The 19,712-nt window shown below is 36.4% G+C and overlaps 1 protein-coding gene across 1 annotated transcript; it reads left to right on the top strand.

Annotated features, from left to right (window-relative positions):
* Nucleotides 1-8,204: 8,204 nt before the first annotated feature.
* LOC145131309 (uncharacterized) lies at nucleotides 8,205-15,817 on the top strand. Its single transcript, XM_079066021.1, has 4 exons — nucleotides 8,205-9,031; nucleotides 14,987-15,170; nucleotides 15,258-15,724; nucleotides 15,811-15,817. The coding sequence occupies exons 1-4, from the start codon at nucleotides 8,205-8,207 to the stop codon at nucleotides 15,815-15,817; spliced, it is 1,485 nt and encodes a 494-aa protein (XP_078922147.1).
* Nucleotides 15,818-19,712: the final 3,895 nt, after the last annotated feature.

Here is a 19,712-nt window from a genome sequence, read left to right as displayed (position 1 = left end):
AAAAACGACCCAACAAAAGGTCTTACATCAAACCATAACAGGAAAATGTTGGCATCTTAGAAGTCTAGTTAGAGTACTTTTTAAAAGCTAGGAATATTTTACAGACAAGTGCTCCCTAGGGCACAGAAAGAAAGGCTATTCCTTAATTCAAAAGAAAGATGAGTCAACAACTTCTAACGACGACGGTTATTCCTCGGACGGATCCTTAGATCTGCCAGTTGGCGATCGATGTTGAGTAGGCGCTGCTCGTACATACGCTGGCGTACGCGATGCTCTATGACTTCTGCCCTAGTCTCAGCTAATGCCTGAAGTAGAGACTCGCGGTCATTCTGAGTCCTCTCGTTAGCATCTTGCAGACGGCGAATGTGGATGTCACTCAACCTGGTATGGGTGACTATCTCAGGAATTCGGTTAATGACAGTTCTCCCCTGAATCTCGTTTCGAGCAACCCTGCAGACTAGAATAGGCAGGACCTTGTCTGCAGTGCTTCCTTCGTTCACGTTGTAGAACCTTTGGTCTCCGTTGTAGGGGATGGGTTGGTCTAGCTCTTGACTCCAAGCCTCCAAACTCTCCACCCACAGAGGTGTTGGGCCTCTGAATACTGGGCGTTGGTTAGGGTTTGGAGCTACTGGGGGTATGTTGTTGACTTCGGGTTCGGAGTCAGAGCTATCCGAAGAGCCTCCTGCACAGTGATTATCCAGGAGAATTGGGTGATCGACTTCAGGCTCATTACCGAGCCACCCACCGTTTCCTTGGTTTGGATAGTACGGATCGCCAGGGAGATGAAAGCCAGCCATGCTATCTACGCGTGAAAGGGGAAAGAATAGTTAATAGACATACTAATCTAAGATACTTATAAGATGATCGTTATTAGTTGATTCAATACTTGCATAGTGCATACCAATTACATGCAACTGAAACAGGATAGACCTTCGAATAAGTGACCCTAACTCTAAATCCACAACCAAACAAGGAACATGAAGTAAAGCAAGGATCACAAATTCTAAGTCTATAGCACTTTAGTCACATGTAACTGCAAAGTATCCACTTAGCAACTATTGTCCTACTAGTAACGACCTTTTTTTTGTTCTCACATGTGTAACCTATAGTAATGCAGAATACCCCTATGGTATTCCGTTCTAATGTTCTTGTTGTGGTAGTGTTGGTAAGTTTTTAGACTTGTTGCAACTCCACGACCATTCTTAGGCACATGCTAGTCACTCCTCGGGAAATGTAGTTGATCAGGCTACATCCCCCCAGATTTGACTATATGTCTCTAAACCTAATCGTGTCGTCCAACAATCTTAATACTTTTGTTCTGTTCTAGTATGACACTGACCTTGGTATGAATAGATGGATATATATATACTTAGTTAAATATTTTATTATTTAGAAGTATATATTCTTGGTCAGAGTGTTTTTAATCCCGATGTGTTTATAGTTCGTATATCCTTTATGGGTTGATATACTTGATTCACTATAAACAGAGCTCTGATACCAATCTGTTACACCCCGAAATCGAGAATGACGGAAAACGTTATGGGGTGGAGGACGTCATGTACAGTATCATAACAATGCATAATAGTAAGACAAGCAACAACATCCATTGCATTAGTATAATAATTGTAAAACAAGCATGTTCTGTATAGTTTGTAAGACACCAAAAGTATAATCAAAATAAAAGATGAGTCTTGTATGTGCTCCATCTTCTCAAAAGCTTCATATGTACCTGTCTACTGATGACCTGAGAATACAAGTTATTTTGAAAGCGAGGATCAGCATAAAGCTGGTGAGTTCATAAGTATTTAGTGTCATTGCTTGTATAAAAATGTTAGCAACGATGTAGTGTAGTAATTGGTTTCAAATGTTTTGGAAATAGTATAATCCCTAGAAAACCCTATGTTTTCCTAGTAAAAAGTAGCCTTCTACCAAGAACCGATTTGTTGTATGTTTGTTCTTTTGTAAAGGTAAGGGTTTTTCCCCAGTGAAAACTATTAGTATATAAGAATATAGTTTACTGAAATGAGTATGTGAAAAAGTGACAAAGTGATGAAAATACAGACTCCAGGTGGTACTGAGTGAACAATACGCCTCGAAGAGTCTAAGCAGATATATGTAGACTCCAGGCGGTACTGAGTGAACAATACGCCTCGAAAAGTCTAACCAGATATATGTAGACTCCAGACGGTACGCCTGGAAAGTCCAGAGTAGTAAATATGTAGACTCCAGGCGGTACGCCTCGAAAAGTCCAGAGTAGTAAATATGTAGACTCCAGGCGGTACGCCTCGCAAAGTCTATTTTTGCCTTAAAATACTTATTTAGTTAATTTAAGGTTTGAATGTGAACTCGTATGTAACCATGCTAATTGACGGCTGAAAAACTGATGACCCTCCAGGTCACACGTAGTATGGTGGCATATTGTCACCCCTGGGCATAGTTGACTCGGATTGTAGCTAGCAGTCGGGATATGGGAACGTCTGTCCGGTATAGATCTATACCCATAATGCCCGCTCTCCCTCCAGGAGACTCTGGTTACACGGTGATAGCACAATGAAGTGTCGTATCGAGAGATAGTATGTCACATTCTAATTAGAGAAATCATATGTTGTATAGTATTCCATTGTATAATGATGTTTTCTCTATAATAGTATATAGAGTTTTCTTTGTATAGTATTCTCTTTGTATAGTGTATAGTGTTCTCTTTGTATAGTATATAGTGTTCTCTTTGTATAGTATATATAGTGTTCTCTTTGTATAGTGTATAGCATGTATTGACTCTTAACTGTACCGACCCTGGTAGTGTCATTGGAATAGGAGTAATGAGTAGTAACCCTTAACTATACCGATTATAGTTATATAGTAATGTTTGTTTGCAAGCCTTTGTTAAACAAAGGTACTGAACTGCAGTGAAGACGTTTATATCCAACACGAATATATATGATATATAACTAAGAATTCAACGACAGTCGGACAAATAACAGAATACCCTAAGTCCACAACCAAACAAGGAACAAGAAATCGGGTGAGCTACTAGTCCTGACTCCTTCAAGTCTTATTTATATAAATATATTTGCATAGATATGGGTTTGAAAATAAGACATGTTAAAAGAGTTTGAAAACATTTTTAGCATTTTAAAGTTTTAATAGAAAGATTGAAATGCTTGAAAATCCATAAGTTTGATACCAATTTGAAGGTAATAGGAAATCCTTTTGTTTGTTCTAGTTGTAAATCGCATGTGATTAGAGCAATCACTAGAATGGTCCAACTTGTATTCCCCCCCCCCAATAAAAGCATTTAAATTCATTTAAAAAGGTTAATTAGGGGTATGAACTCACCTGCAGTGAGCAACTTGAATGAAAGATCGATATAGGATCGCCGGGTGTCAATTGAAGTCTTGAGCACAAACGAGTCCTATTTTCATGTAATAACACTTATATGAATACACTAGTAGATATAACCACTAGTGGTGATAGGGACATGTCCTAAGGACATAAAAACACTTAGGATTAAGTGTTACCAACTCTTATGGTTGCACATAAGGAGTGTATGGCCCTATATTGGAGTATAAGGCCACAAAAACATGGATTTTGTGTGTGTGCGGCCAGAGTGTTCGGCCAAGCCTGTGTGCGGCCGCACACTCACTATGGAGTGTCTCAAAAACGTGGTTCCAAGCCTTTGGGGTGTTCTAGTGAAGGTGTTTAGACCATTGCATAACCGGATTGGGAGTTTGGGGCCATTTTGGACCCTTAAAAGGGTGTGTGCGGTTGCACATGGCGTGTGCGGTCAGGTGTTTGCGGCCGTACACACTCCTACAAATGTGTCCAAATCGATTTTCCAAGGCTTTGTGATGTTCCTAAGGAGGTGTTTTGGTCGATGCTAAGCTTTGGGGGAGTGTTTAAGCCCATTATAGGACCAAAAGATGTGTGTGCGGTCACACATGATGTGTGTGTGGCCGTACACCCATGAAGATCATCTAAAATGATGATTTCATGGATCAAACTCGAGGCAAAGACTTTCTAACGTGTTGTAGTAAAGATCTAAGTGTGTTTACTTACTTGTTTTGATGATTGGAGAGGAAAACTTGAAGGACTCTTGAGAGAGAAATGTTCCAGCTTCAAGGAGTGTGAAAAGGGTGTGAGGTTGACTTGGGGTCCTTTATATAGGCTAGAGAGTGAGGCTGGGAGGGTGTGCGGTCGGCTGTGTGCGGCTGGCTGGCCGCACACTCAGGTGTGCGGCCGCACATACCTTGCAAGGTGTGTTTGGCCCGATTTTGTGATGTTTTACCCATTCTAACCCTTCACAAGACTTGTATTTCGATTGAATTAAGCCTAAAACACTTATATAGACCCAAAACTTCATAATAAAATAGTAAAACGATGCTATTTTTGATAAAAATGAAGGATTTGTACAGGTTGGAAATTTCAGGTTGTCACATTCTCTAGTAGAATGATAACCACAATAGTTCCTTCTATAATCACTTAGTTTATACTAACTATATATAACCTAATATCGGACGGACAGTTTAATGTGTGAATCTTCCCTAAGCCCACAACCAAACAAGGAACAGGAAATGAGGCGGAAGTCACACATTTCACTGCCTATCGGATATTATTTATATATAACTATGATGTATAAACTAAGGAATTATAGAATTAACCATTTAAGGTCCATTATGTTATACTAGTTTGTAAATAAGTGTTGAACCTTTTGTAAATATGTTCCTAGTTCCACTTACTCTATTGTAAAACATTGTTTTCAGTAATAATTGTTATAGTTTTCAGAAAGTTAAATTGAAACTGTTTACCTTCAAAATAACGATATTTATCATAGAAAATATTATATTTTCTATAAAACCGATTTGTAGTCTTAATTTTTCTATGACCGAAAAGCACAAATATAATTAATATACTTACTTTAATGATATCTAGTTTTGTTTATAAGTTAACTAGTTAAAGATTTGTTTGCCATGAAAACTTGATGCGACAATACTACCCTCCTATGATCACTTAATACATACAAGTTGTATATAACCGATATCGAACAGACAGTTGAATGGGTGAATCTTCCATAAGCCCACAACCAAACAAGGAACAGGAAGTAAGGCGGAAATCAAACATTCCACTGTCTACCAGACTTCAATTTTATCTAACCCTATTATATATACTGAGTAATCACATAGTTAATATCCCTTTAGATTCTTTAAGAAAAAGTATATTACTACGTAAATATATCGTTGTTTTCTCCTTCTGAGTTCTTATAACCATACTAATATGATGGATAACCTGATATGACATGAATCGTTTGTTAATATCAAAAATAACGTTTGTCACCCGCAAACCTGTTGGTCAAACTGTAGCTAACAGTCAGGGTGCGGCATTGTCAATCCCTACAGGAGACTCTGGTTAATAAGGTTAGACTTCCTTTGGTACTTAGGTAAGTACACGAACACGTGTCTCACAAATAGCTTCAACGAATTTACAAGTAATAATGCGATAACCTTTTTTATAAATAACAAGTAATTTGTAAAACAATCCATTTGTTCCATAAACTATACTTATTATAATTTAAAAGTTTATTTCCTTGTTTTAACCTGGACTTTGTAAAATAGCTCATATGATCCATAAACTATACCTATTATAGTTATAAGTTTATTTCCATGTTTTAACAAGTTTCGCGTTTTAAATACAGATTGATGATAAGAAAAACATAATAAGTAAATTATATTTTAAAACATACAATTTCTTGTGTTTTACTTGTATTCCCCCCCCCCCCCTAAAAAAATTCAAAAAAGCTTGAAAAAAATATGGGGGTATGAACTCACTTGACGAGTGGTGATTCGGGAAGCGTTTCGTTTCTACGAAAGACTTTATTGCTGAAAATTGGGCGTTACACGGGCATATTTTCGACTATAAAGATTCTTTTCTTCAAGATTTCAGGCGCTTCGGGACGTTCTTCAGGTGTTGGGTAGGTTCCCTGGACTTCGTGGTAGTTCAGAGTGGCTAGAGGCAGTATAAGAGATGAAAGAGGTTGAGAATTAGCAACCAAATCCGGAATGCTTCGTATTCTATTTATAGTGAGAGATTTTGACTCTCACGTCGTGAGCATGCATGGCTCACGTCGTGAGTTTGGTCCTGATCATCCCGTAGCTTTGCCACGTGCGTTTCTAGCTCCGAAAGGTGTCCGGATGACTCCTCACGTCGTGAGAATTGAGGCTCACGCCGTGAGCCTTTTACGTAGACTTTCCATGTGTCTTATAGGCTTGAAAAGTGGCGTTTTGACTCGTCACATCATGAGAAATGATGTTTACGTCGTGAGTTCAGTTAAATTAGGGTTTCTGACACGCGTCATGCTCTCAGACAGCTGTATCTTCGGAAGGTCATAACTTTTGCATAGGAGTTCCTTTTTGACGTTCTTTATATCCACGCGTAGATGGAGCCGTACTCTACAACTTTCATTTAGATCATTAAGGCTAAAAAGTAATCTATCGTAAACTTACTTTTTACGATTCCCGGTGTCGTGCACATTTTGTCGTGAAACTTCGACAGGTCATAACTTCTTCTTTATAACTCGGATTTCGGCGTTCTTAAAATGTACGGAAACCTTGTGAAATATACTAAAACTTAGATAAGATTATTTATTCTAAATAATCCTCTATCAAAAAGTCATGTTTGACGCTTATTGTCTCTAAATTGACTAGCCCGAATCTGCGGGCGTTACATTTATCTCCCCCTTAAGACGATTACATTATGAATTCACTGGCACATGATTGAAGTTTAGACCTAACTTGGTATAGATTTTTCCAGTTGTCATAAATGGTTATCTAGTGTAACCAGGTTACAATGTGATTTTACCTATCCAACATATCTTTTGACTCTCCTCATTTCCAACTTGCCAATTGTCACAGAAACATCCCCTCTCCGGCCAACGGTGCTGTTGATGCTGTTGATTTCCTTCTCCAAGGTTTGTTTTTCCTTCCTCATCTCCACCTTTCTTTCTATTTTAATGTCGATTTCTGTAAGAATTTGTGATTAATTGCATTTTTGTTTTCAAAAAGGTTTTTTCCTCTCTGGTCACCGCCACTATCGCCGACTGTTGCTGTCACCGGCATCAACAACCACCACCACTACACCAACTACTGATTCTTGGCCACCACAGGTTCTATTTACTGATTTTGGATATTAATTGCAAAAATATGGTTATTTGGTGTAAATGTAGTATATGTGTGTAGTTGCGAATTGCAAAAATATGTGTATTTGATGTATATACGGTATATATATGTGTATTTGTTATATGTATATGTGAATTTGGTGTATGTGTGTAAAAATTTATGTATTTTGTATAAGTAATATGTTATTTTGTATGTATATGAAAATCTATTTTTTGTATAAGTAGGATGTGATTGTGTATTTGATGTATGCATTGAGAATATGTGTGTAGTTTGTGTATATGTGGTATGTATATGTGAAAGTATGTGTCTTTGATGTTATTATATATGTATGTATGTGAAAACATGTGTTTTTTGTATAAGTATGATGGTATTGTGTATTTGACATATGTATTGAGAATTTTATTATTGTTGGATCCTATTATTGAAGAAAAAACATATAAAGTAAGATGCTAGTATGGAGAATGTAAAAAAAAAAAAGAATCTGGATTGTAAAAACGAAAAATAAAAGAAAACAAATAAAGTAGGTTGCAAGAAATAGCAATGTACTTTGGTTTTTTTTCCATAGTTGAAAAATAGCAGTAGACTTTGGTATCAATAAATGCATGTTGATTTGGTAATTGTGTTTCTAATTATGTTTATGTTTTAAGTGCAATAAATAACAATGTACTATGGTTTGTTAATCTGATAGTTTGTTGATATAGGGAAATCTACGAAAAAGTCCCAAAATTTTGGCCCAGTTTATGATTTAGTCCTAAATTAAATTTCACTTATGAAAAAGGCCAGATTACCGGCTATTACACTCAGTTTATCCCTAGGAACCGGTAATCCATATAATAGCCGGTTACCCCAGCTGGCTCATCCTTATCACCCTTCAGTAACCTCCCCGTCATCTACTCCTCCTCTGTAAAAACCCTTTCTTACCCTCCATTGAAGCAAAACGTTACCTGAGAAGAATCAAAGGTAAGAAAATCCACGTGGTCCTCCAATATCATGTTTCCCTTATAATATTTGATTAATTTTTGTTTTGTAGTGATAATGGAGACAGTAGATGACTTCGATACCATTGACGTGGAATTGGTTGAGTTTTTCAAAAACAAACAAAGAAGTCGATGCAAAGATGAGTTCCTAAATACTCTCACAGACGAAGCACTTGACGAATGCACCTTACCTGAGATAAACCTAAATGATTTTGAAGGAATGTCAGAAGATGAAGCACCGCATGAGAAGCAGAGTGATAGTGAAGGTGACGATGAAGACAAATTGAAGTTTCAATACTCAACCCATGATCCGAAGGTGAAATGGAACAATATGAAGCCAGTTCTTGGAGAGACGTATGAATCACCACACCAACTAAAGCTTTTTTTGACAAATTACTCTATAAGTAGGGGTTATCCAATTAGGTTCAAGAAATGTGATAGTGTAAGGCTCGTGGCTGTATGTGCAAGTGACCCTGAGAAATTTCAATGTCCCTTTGTTGTAAGGGCCTCATGGATGAGCACTGAAAGATCATTCCAAATCAAAAAAATGGTTGAGCAACATACCTGTGTTAGGAATTTCCGTAGTGCTAATCTTATGGATCCCACATGGATAGCTAGGCAGTTTCTGAAGGAGATGATTAGGAAACCAAATCTGAAATGTAAGGAAATGCAAGCTATTATTCAAAGCAGGTTCCATTGCAAGGTTTCATGGTCAAAATGTTATAGAGCAAAGTGTAGGGCAATTTCTTTAATAGATGGAAAGTTGAGTGATCACTATGCAAAAGTTTGGGATTATGGACATGAACTGATGAGGTCCAATCTAGGGAGTACAATTCAAATATCTGTCACTGTAAACCCTGATAACACTACTACTTTCCATAGAATGTATACATGTTTTAAGGCTATCAAAGAAGGATGGAAAGTTGGTTGTCGAAGAGTTATAGGGCTTGATGGGAGTTTTTTGAAAGGACAATGTAAAGGTGAGCTGCTAACTGCCTGTCGCACCCCAAGACCGGAACGGCGGAAACGTTCGGGGGTGGAGGACGTCATGTTCAGTATCACAACAATGCAAAGTAGTAAACAAGCAACAACATCATCCATTGCATTAATAATATAATTTCATACAAGTGTGTTCTGTCAAGTTATATAAACACCAAAAATATACATCAAAAATAAAAGATGAGTCTTGAACAAGCTCCATCTTCTCAGAACCTGGCACCGGTACCTGTCTACTGGTGACCTAAGAATACAAGTTATTTTGAAAGAGTTTATCAGCTTTAAAGCTGGTGAGATCATAAGTATATTAGTGTCTGTATTTGTATGAAAGTGTTTGTAAGTCTGTAATGTAATAGTTTTGTAAAAGTTTGTAATTGTTTGAACTCTCCTACAAAACCCTATGTTTCCTACTAAAAGTAGCCTTCTACCAAGGCATCTAGTATATGTGTGTGTGTCTCTTGTAAGAGTGTGTATTTTCCCAAATCTGACTATTATTAACCAAAAATATAGTTTTTACATTATTGTTTATTGTGTGAATGTCACAAAGTAAATGTAAACGGAAAATGAAATAGTACTGTAGTGTTGTATTAAGTAACTACTGCTGTACTAATTACTTTAAACTATTTGTTAATTAAAGTACCATGTGATCGGCCTGTATCCTGCTACCGACTCTATAGTAAATCGACGATGTAAGACGTCGTAAGAAATGGCGTTTGGCACCCGTAGACTTGCAAGTCCCACTGTAGCGAGTAGCAAGGTGTAGGATAGTCAATCCAGTATATATCTATACACAAACTCATACGCTCCCCAATTAAGGAGATTTTGGATACAAAACGGGTCATGACAGGTAGTGCCATGCCCCCGTTAAGTGGCTCACATAACTGTAAGTAATGTATATGTATGTGCTAGCTGTATTGTGTGTTCTTTCTTTGTTTAGCTTGTATGTTTTGTTTCTCATCACTGTATATTATGTTTGTTTCTCATCACTATGTATTATGTTTGTTTCTCATCACTATGTATTATGTTTGTTTCTCATCACTATGTATTACTCATGAATGAACTGACTCATTGTATGTTTCATTGTTCTAGTAATAGTATCTTCCTAAACTATACCTATTATAGTTTACTAGTAATGTTGTTTGTTTATATGAACATGTTTGTATACCTTTCCTACCCAAAGGCATTGAACTGAATGAAAGAAGTAACCTTTTATATCTATACACATATACATGATATATACCTAGGATTCAAACGACCTTCGGACAATAATCCGAATACCCTAAGTCCACAACCGAACAAGGAACAGGAAGTAAGGTGAGCTATCAGTCCTAAGTCCTTTCAATCCTACTTATATAATTATATCCATATAGACACACAGAATATAAGTTAAAAGAGTTTAATAAAAGTATTTGATAAGTAAAAGAGTTTGTAAAATAGTTTGAAGTAAAACAGTTTGATAACACAGTTTGAAAAGTACGAAATCCACTTGTTTGGTAGTTATTAATCACATGTGTTTGATATAATAACTATAATAGTTCAACTTGTATCCCCCCCCCATAAAAGCATTTAAAAGGTTAATTAAGGGGTATGAACTCACCTGTAGTGAGTGGTTTGGATGAACGGAATGTATAGGATGCTAGGTGTCAAGTGAAGACTTGTACACACACGATGATCCTAGTTAACATATAATATCACATATATGTATCCAATTAGTCTTTAAACAACTAATTAACAAAGTTAAGACATCATAGGACATATAAAACACCTTATTGACTTTAACATCCTTAGGTAAATTTGACAGCTTTGCAATCAACGCCCCTTCCTTTGGCAAAATAAACATATGGACCCTTTGGTAATGGGACTATCTCAGACTTAGCCTTTCTCTTTACCATTTGGTCAACCGGGTTGACTATGGCCAATCCCTTTCCATTGGGAAGAGAATGCTTTTTCTGGATTTCTAGTGTCACCATTGTCACTGTCCATAAAGTTTTTGGGATGTTGATCTTCTAATCAAATTTGCTTTACTATCGTTCCAAATCATTGCTGATTCAGCAGCACGAAGCAAATAGATATGATCATTAAGGTTCATGTCATAGTCTGTTTCATAGTAGTCCCAAAGGAACTCACTATATGACTTAGAAAGTGATTGAACATCCAACTTTCTCAAGACTTTGACACCCAACTCTCCCGGCTTGTCAATATGTGACTTCATCTCTAAGATGTGATCACATATAGACCTTGCTTGTCATTAGGGCTTGAGTGACCTTGAACTTGTGGGTTAGGGAGAATGATTGGAGGAGGTGGAGGAAGAGAAGTATGACTTCCATGAGCCAAACTCGGGAAGTCATATTCATTAGGAAAGCTTGGTTTGGGAAGATCATTGTTGTCTAAACCAGACATCAACAATGGGAGAAATTCACGCAAAGTTGATTTAAGTCCTTAATATAACACCCAATATGATATATTAAGGCTAGGACCCAACAAACTATTTTATAACTTGGAAGAGGGATGCCGTAATCCAAGCTATAAAATATTTGAAGGTAGGCGAATGACGATTCACCAATTTCCACCAAGATAAACGAAATGTATTATTAGGTTTTAATTGGTTTTGAAACTCCTAGATTCTTTTGAGATTCATTGAACTTTTCAATGGCATGTTTCAATCTCGAGTGTGCCCTTCAGGTTTTGTGACTGGGATGCCGAGGATCACAAAACAAGGTGTGAAGTTACCATGCAAATATACTTGGTACCCTTAATATTTACCCCTCAATCGATGTGTCGGTTAACCACACATGCTCCAACGATACTATGATAAACATTAAGTTACCCTTTGCCTACCTTGTTAAGTCCAGGTTAGTGTGACGGTTAACCACACACGCTCCACTAACAGCTTAAAAAAAGTGCAAAGTGTAATTTCATGGATTAGCACCTTATTCACATTTTCCTAAGTAACTAAGATTGGGAATTTATAAGTGTTTAGTTACTTAGTATTTATCATTATACTTATAATGAAGGGAGAATTATAGTCCTTGTCCTACCTGTTCGGCTAACGACCCTCCACCGGTCAAGGAAGCGGTGAGTGAGAGTGGACACCCATTAAACTACCATTTCATAGGCAGTAACCTTATACCCCCCTTATAGACCGACTTCGTGAATGAGGCCTACTAATGGTAAGACGACTTGCTCTTATACATATAATATATTAAACTTTTAATATTATAATAGTATAAGGGTGTATTTTAGACATTTAAAATACTTGGTGGTTTAATCTATTAATTAAACTAGACATTTAATTTAATTAAACTCAAACCATATATTTATGGATTAATAATACTCTTTTAATTAAACGCTTTAATTAACTATTAATAAAGTCCATAAGAGTTAATTTGAACTATTCAACAAAACATCATAATTCCAATTATTAAACTCAAAATTAAAACCATTTAATTAATTGTTTAAGTTATGAACCCAAGAGTTTTAGAATTCAATTCTTTTTTTCATAAAAAACTTTTCTCAAATTCCAAAACTTGAGGGCAAGTTTTGTAATTCTTGAAAACCTTTGGATTCCATAACATATGGAATTAATGGTGTTTTATGATGAAACTTTCCATGTTCCATAACTTAAGAACAAGTTATGGAATTCTTTAAAACATTAACACCAAATTTTGTAACTCCATAAAAACTTTGAATCAATTTTTTTTTTAAAAAAAAACTTTCATATCCATAACTTATGGAAGTTTTAAAAACCCTTAAGATCACAACTTTAAAAAAAAAAACTTTTAAGCTCCAAAATTTTATAACAAAATATGTAACTCCTTAAAACATGTAGATCAAACTTTTAAAACTAATAAAATAATCATATCATTTTATCTTTTACTAAATTTGACCTAATTCAACTCATATAACAAATGATTCAAATTTTACAAATAATTCGTTTTTCACAAAACAAGTAATTATCTTAAAATTTGACAAACGTCATGTTTTTTTTTTCCTTTTTTTTTCCTTCAACTTGAAAAAAAAATACATTTGCATCAAATATAATAAAAAACAACCCATGGCTCTGATACCACTATTGGGTTTTGAGCATTCTAACACACCTATGGTGTACATGCAACCCTAAATACCTTGGATCTATGTTTTCTCTATTATACATGCAAATATCAATTTTTCATGGTATTGTTCTAACTAGCATAATATAAAGTACATGTAATATAAAATCTAGTAGAAATACATACCTCTTTGTTGGTGCTTGATTTCTTCAAGCTTTAAGAGCTTAGCCCCAATTGTGTGGAAGCCTCAAATGGAATCACAAATCACCAAAACACCTTGGAAGAACTTGAGAGAATATGTATGCACACTAAAATCGGCCCACTCTTATTTTCACACACTTGTGCCAATTTTGTGAGCCAAGGACCCCTTTATATATTATGGAGGATTAGGGTTACATCCATGTAAACCCTAATACCCATGACCTTTCATTTACATAGGATCCATGGGTTAAAAGCTCCATGGACCATCCATGAAAGCTTAGCCCAACCTAAATGAACTTGGCCCATTCCATATATATAAGAGTCTATATTTAATTAGTTCTTTTTGATCACTTAATTAATTCTAAATTAATTCTTGATCAATACTAATTAAATAATATGATTCCATATTAATATATTAGAACTTATAATATATTAATATAAATCATAAATATACTATTCTCAAAAGACTATCCATATAAATTGTGTCGGTGAAGTGCAACCCAAATGGACCATGCCGGGTCGGGTCAAGTACATACCAAATATAGTTATGGACTTAGACATTAATCCAACATATAAGTCCTAAGGATTGCATCTAAGTGTTGTAGGACATTGCTATTGAGTTTAGGGTTCAAGGGAACCCTTTTAATTGAGTTTACGGTTTTGTGACCATAACTCATTGAGTTTACGGTCGTAAACCCATGAGTTTACGGCCGTAAACTCATGTTTCTTGACCATTTTGCGTTTTGAAGCCTTAAAGATCACAAGAAGCATTCCTACTTCATGTTTAAGCCTCAGGAAGAGAGTAGGGCACCATTTCACTCCTTTTTAGGAGTTTACGGTCCTTGGACCATTTCCCTTTGGGTTTACGGCCGTAAACCCAAATGGTTTATGGTATTTTGATGTTTTCAAGTCCTAAACACATTAAGGAAGGGATCTAGGCTAGTTTCCAAGGCTTAGAAGGAACTAGGGCACACTTTGGCACCCTTAATAGGGTTGACGGTCCAAGAACACCTTGGACCGTAAACACCTTGATCTTGTGTTTCTTGGGTGTTTTCTTGATGTTTAAAAGTGTAACAAGCTCTATAATACTCTAGGATAGAAGTACTTACTAGGTAGAAGCTTGAAAAGGTGCTAAAAGTCCAAGAACACTAGTGTGTGTTCTTGGTGAAATTTGAAGATCTACACTTTTGGAATGATTTCACGGATGGAATCATGTTAGATCACTAGATTAAGTAAGATATCAACTTTTTAGGGCTAGAAACACTTACAATGTTGAAGATCAAGAAGAAAAGTCGATGATACTTGAGAGAGAATTGAGATTTTGGATCTTGAAAATGTGAAAATTGATAAATAATGACGAAGTGTCATATTTATACCCTCTTTTAGGGTTTACGGTCATAAACACCTTTGTTTAGGCCGTAAACTTCAAACTCTTGGAGTTTTGGAATAATATTGTTGCACAATAAACCCTAGGGCATCCTCTCTCCTGTTATCTCCTAAAGTACTAATCTTAAAATACTCAAACTTATTCCAAAAAAAGCTTGAAAATTAGCAGAAACAATTTTGACTCCTATTGAAGTGAATGGTTGTACAGAATAGAAATGTTGGGTTGTCACACTGCCGTAGGGAGGGATGCAAGTAACCATGTGTATCCCATTGCTTCGGCAGTAGTTAAAATTGAGAACAAGCCCAACTGGCAATGGTTCTTGGAACTATTACATGATGACCTGGAATTACAAGGAGGCTTGGATTTGTGTGTTATTTCTGATCAAGACAAGGTAATGTTTTCAAATATCTCCTTTTTTTCATTTCATTTATACATGGATCAAGCAGTTAGTAATGAATTTTTTTAATGTAATTGATAGGGTCTTTTGGAAGCTGTAAAGGTTGTATTGCCACATGTGGAGCAAAGAGAATATGCAAGACATGTGTATGCAAATTTCAGAAAGGTCTTCAGTGGTATAGAGTTCAATAATATGTTTTGGACAGTTGCCAAGTCAACTGTTGAAGGAGACTTCAAATTGAATATGGAGAAGATCAGAGAAGTCAATCCTGCTGCTTATGATCATTTGATGGCAAGGGAGCCTAAATCTTGGTGCAGGGAATTTTTTAAAGGTGGAATGGCATGTGAGGCTGTTGAAAATGGAATGGCAGAGTGTTTTAATGCCATTATACTTGATGCCAGAAAGAAGCCTTTGTTGGCCATGCTTGAGGAGATTAGACTATATATGTGGGAAAGGTTATTTAACTTGAAGCAAGAAGCACGTAAATGGGTGAATAATGTGTTTCCAGGACCTATTAAGAAAATGGATGAGTTTGCTTTTGATATCAAGTAAGTATTATAAAATTAAGACAATGTATGAGTTTAGTATTGAGACTCAATATGTATACTAATTAAAATTGTTAGTGTGTTTGCAGGAGTTAGTATGTTCATCCTAGTGGTTTGAATGCTTTTGAAGTGAGAAATGGCTTCCACTCATATGGAGTGAACTTAGAGGGGATGTACTGTACATGCAGACTTTGGGAGTTATCTGGGATCCCCTGTGTCTATGCCCAAGCAACCATAATTTACACACAATAGGATCCAGCTAGATTCATCAGCACATGGTTTGGTAAGGACAAGTTCTTAGCTACTTATGAGTCTAACATCCTTCCTGTTAATGGCAGTAATATGTGGGAACCAACACCTTACACCAAACCACTACCACCTATTGAAAGAAGGATGCCAGGAAGGCCTTGTATGAAAAGGAAAAGGCATGTCTCTGAGCATAAAGACAGGTTTTCCCAAGTCTCCTCTAAGGGTAGAATTGTCCAATGTCAGAATTGTATGCAAATGGGGCACAACAAAGTGTCTTGTAAGAATCCCTCAGTCAAACCAATACCAAAGCCTAAGAAGAAAATAGGAAGGCCAAGGTTGAATCCAGAATTGACCAATTGCACTAGACTTGGGAGAGATGGTGGAAGAGGTGGTAGAAGAGGTGGAAGAGGTGGTGGAAGAGGTGGTGGAAGAGGGGGTAGAAGTGGTGGAAGAGGGTCTACCAGTGTTTATGAAGAAGGTGAAAGTTCTGGGAAAAAAGAACCTGGGATTGAGACTCAATTTGTCACCCAAACAACACCTAATGTTGAGAGTCAATTTGTCACCCAAACAGCACCTACTGTTGACAGTGAACATGTATCTGAAACACAGGAAGCAGATGTTAACATTGATGATGAAGGTGATGGTCTTGATATGGCTGATCTGGATCAAATACTGAGTGATTTGAGTTACCTTAGAGAGTCAAAATATAGTGAAGCAGAGATCCTTTTATGTCTTAATATCACCCAATCACAAATAAAAGGATTTGATGCTTTGCTTCACCAATCCAAACAAGCTGCAAAGGTATATATTATAACATTGACAATGAATTTTATTTTTCAATAACATAACTAACTTGTATTCTTTCCCATGCAAGGATGTGCCTTTTGTGAGTGAACATGTACCAGAAACACAGGAGGACAATGGTGAAAACAAGGAGGAGAGTGACTATGAAGATGGAGTTGAAGAATCACAGGAGGACAATGATGAAGATGGAGCTGAGGATGATGAAGAGGGAGTTAATGATACTCAAGTTAGGGTTAGAACTCAAGTCAGGGTTAGAACAAGAAAAACTTCTGAAAGGATCACTGAAAACATGTTGAAGAAAATTGTGATTGACAAGAAAGGAATAGGAATGGCTCCAGAAAAACCTCTTACTTTGGATTAGATTGGTTAGGATTTAAGCAATTATATGGGCTACTTGGGCAAATTTGTTAGGAAGCCCTTTTTGGTAAATTTGTTAATATGCCCTTTCTTTTGTAAACAATATACAATATGGCTGCATTGTTAACACTTTGGGACTTTAGATTGGTTAGGATTTAAGCAGTTATATGGGCTATTTGGGCAAATTTGTTAGGAAGCCCTTTTTGGTAAATTTGTTAATAGGGATATGCCCTTTCTTTTGTAAACACTTTGGCTGATTTTGGTATGTTTTATTGATGTATAACTTACATCCATTTTGTTCATTATGTTATATTGAAAAACATCCTTCATTTGCTCACATCATACACTTACAATTGTACATTGCTCAAACAGTAGGTATCCATAAAACCATTTTTCATTCAACAACATACAACTTACATCCAACTGTCATTTAAAAGTTTTACAACAACTTAAAACTACTTCAACATAATCCACACAATCACCAACAAACACAAAAAAAAAACCCAATCTTCCATTTTTCACCTTCAACTTGTACAGGAACCTCTTGAATGCCATTGTTGTGAAAATCCACAGCTTCTTCCACAAATTCTTCGGCAAACTCATTGTGTACTTGAATGTCATTGTTGTGAAACTCCATCAACAAGTTTCTGTACTAGTTGTTTGGTAATGGGGGATCGACCCAAGCAAAATACTTGCAATCTTTTTCCTCATCCTGTTATATAGGAAATAAAACCTAATTGGAAGAGATTTGAGATGTAATTAAAGAGGTTTAAGGGATACTTACCCGGAAATTAGGGCAGCCGATGAACCTCCTGTCAGGGTTTGTTGGCCTCCATGATGTCCACTTACCAGCGAGGTCTTCACAAAAGCATGTTGCCCTTAATGCTTGCCTTCGTGATCGGATATTGCTCCTACTTCCCACTGAGCTTGAAGATGCCATTTTGGTAGAGTTTTGTTTCGATGGAGGGTAAGAAAGGGTTTTTACAGAGGAGGAGTGGATGACGGGGAGGTTAATGGAGGGTGATAAGGACAGTGAGCTGGGATAACCGGCTATTATAAGGGTTACCGGTTCTTAGGGCTAAACTGAGTGTAATAGCCGGTAATCTGTCCTTTTTCAGAAGTGAAATTTAATTTGGGACTAAATCATAAACTGGGGCAAAACTTTGGGACTTTTTCGCAGATTTCCCGTTGATATATAGATAAATTGGTAATTGGAAGTTTTCTTATCATTTGGTAATTTTTAGTTTGGTTTATGTTAATAGTTTATATGTTGTTATTTATTATGTAGTTAGAGAATCTTTGATCAGTGTCCAACAATCCGGAGTCTACTGTGGAACTTATAGGAGGGAACGAGGGTGGTGGGGACGATGACATGTCGTATTAGTTTTATATTTTATTAGAGATTGTAGTATGACAAAAATTTATAAGAATTTTGTTATTTACATTGGTGTATGTACGGTATTATAAAGCGTGGATGTGATGTAGTCGTTTTTCTATATTTAACGTTATTATGTATCGTTTTTTGGACACCCGAAAATGGATGCTTTTAAAAAAAAATAAAAAAGGCAATAGCGGCGACAAAGGGCATTACCGGCGACTAGAGCATTAGTGGCGACTCGTAACATTAGCGGCGACAGGGCAGTAGCGGCGACTCAATAGCGGCGACGTGTCGCCGTGAAAGGTATTAGTGACGACTTTGATGAGCAATAGAAGCGATTTTTGTCGCCGCTAACACCCTTTTTTCTTGTAGTGAATAGGGACTTTTCTTGTAAGAGTGGGTCCCATGGAGGGGGTTTCTTAGTAAAAGAAAAATTGTTTAAGGGTATATCTGGTAATATAATGGATGTAAACCTATTTGGGGGGCTTGGACCCCACTTCTTACTAGTTGGCTCTGCCACTTTATATATGTATGTAAATATGATGTAAAAGGTTGTTGGTTTATATCAATAAAAGCTCATTCTTTGTGTACAAAGCCATCCTCTGATTGATTCCCTTTCTCTTATCTTTCTTGCATGTTTGTGTTAATTTATGCTTATTTTTTCTCATGATATAACATTCCAAAAATACTGATAAAAACTTCCAAATCATAGATAATGTGTCTCTACCAATCATAGTAAAAATGTATCATAATCGTAAGGGTAAAAATAACAATCATCGGTGCGGAAAAATCTCGAGGGAATACGGTGTAGTCAAGTCGGGCCATTCCCTTTGGAACTGGAAGTACCTGAAAAATTTTAAAACCACAAACCATAAGCACAAAGCTTAGTGAGGTCCCCAAAATACCACATACCATACAAATGGTCCCAGCCCAACGTACATACAAATAGGCCCAGCCACAATCTTGCAAATGGGTACAACCCAACATACATATAAATAGACCCAACCCAATCATGCTAATGGGCCCAACCCAACATAATGGGTTTTACGTGCAATAACGCGGATAAATCATTAACACTTAAGGGTACATGCAACCTATTAGATCTATGTTATAACATTATTTTAGTAACATTCTATTGAAAAAGAAGAAACCTATGAACCCTAGGTATTTTCGAAATTAACAAACAAAATAAAAATTACATAC

This window comes from Lactuca virosa, chromosome 1 (genome assembly GCF_052849685.1).
Source record: "Lactuca virosa cultivar CGN04683 chromosome 1, Lactuca_virosa_CGN04683_v6, whole genome shotgun sequence".
NCBI lineage: Eukaryota > Viridiplantae > Streptophyta > Magnoliopsida > Asterales > Asteraceae > Lactuca > Lactuca virosa.
Note: the sequence above shows the minus strand (reverse complement) of the source record. Positions and strands in the feature narration are given on the sequence as shown.

What these genes read in the sequence shown, in the direction of transcription:
- LOC145131309 (XM_079066021.1), top strand. Translation starts at nt 8,205, where the DNA reads ATGGAGACAGTAGATGACTTCGATACCATTGACGTGGAATTGGTTGAG. An exon ending in ACTACTACTTTCCATAGAAT is followed by an intron (nt 9,032 to 14,986) that starts GTATACATGTTT and finishes ATGGTTGTACAG; the next exon opens with AATAGAAATGTTGGGTTGTC. An exon ending in TTATTTCTGATCAAGACAAG is followed by an intron (nt 15,171 to 15,257) that starts GTAATGTTTTCA and finishes TGTAATTGATAG; the next exon opens with GGTCTTTTGGAAGCTGTAAA.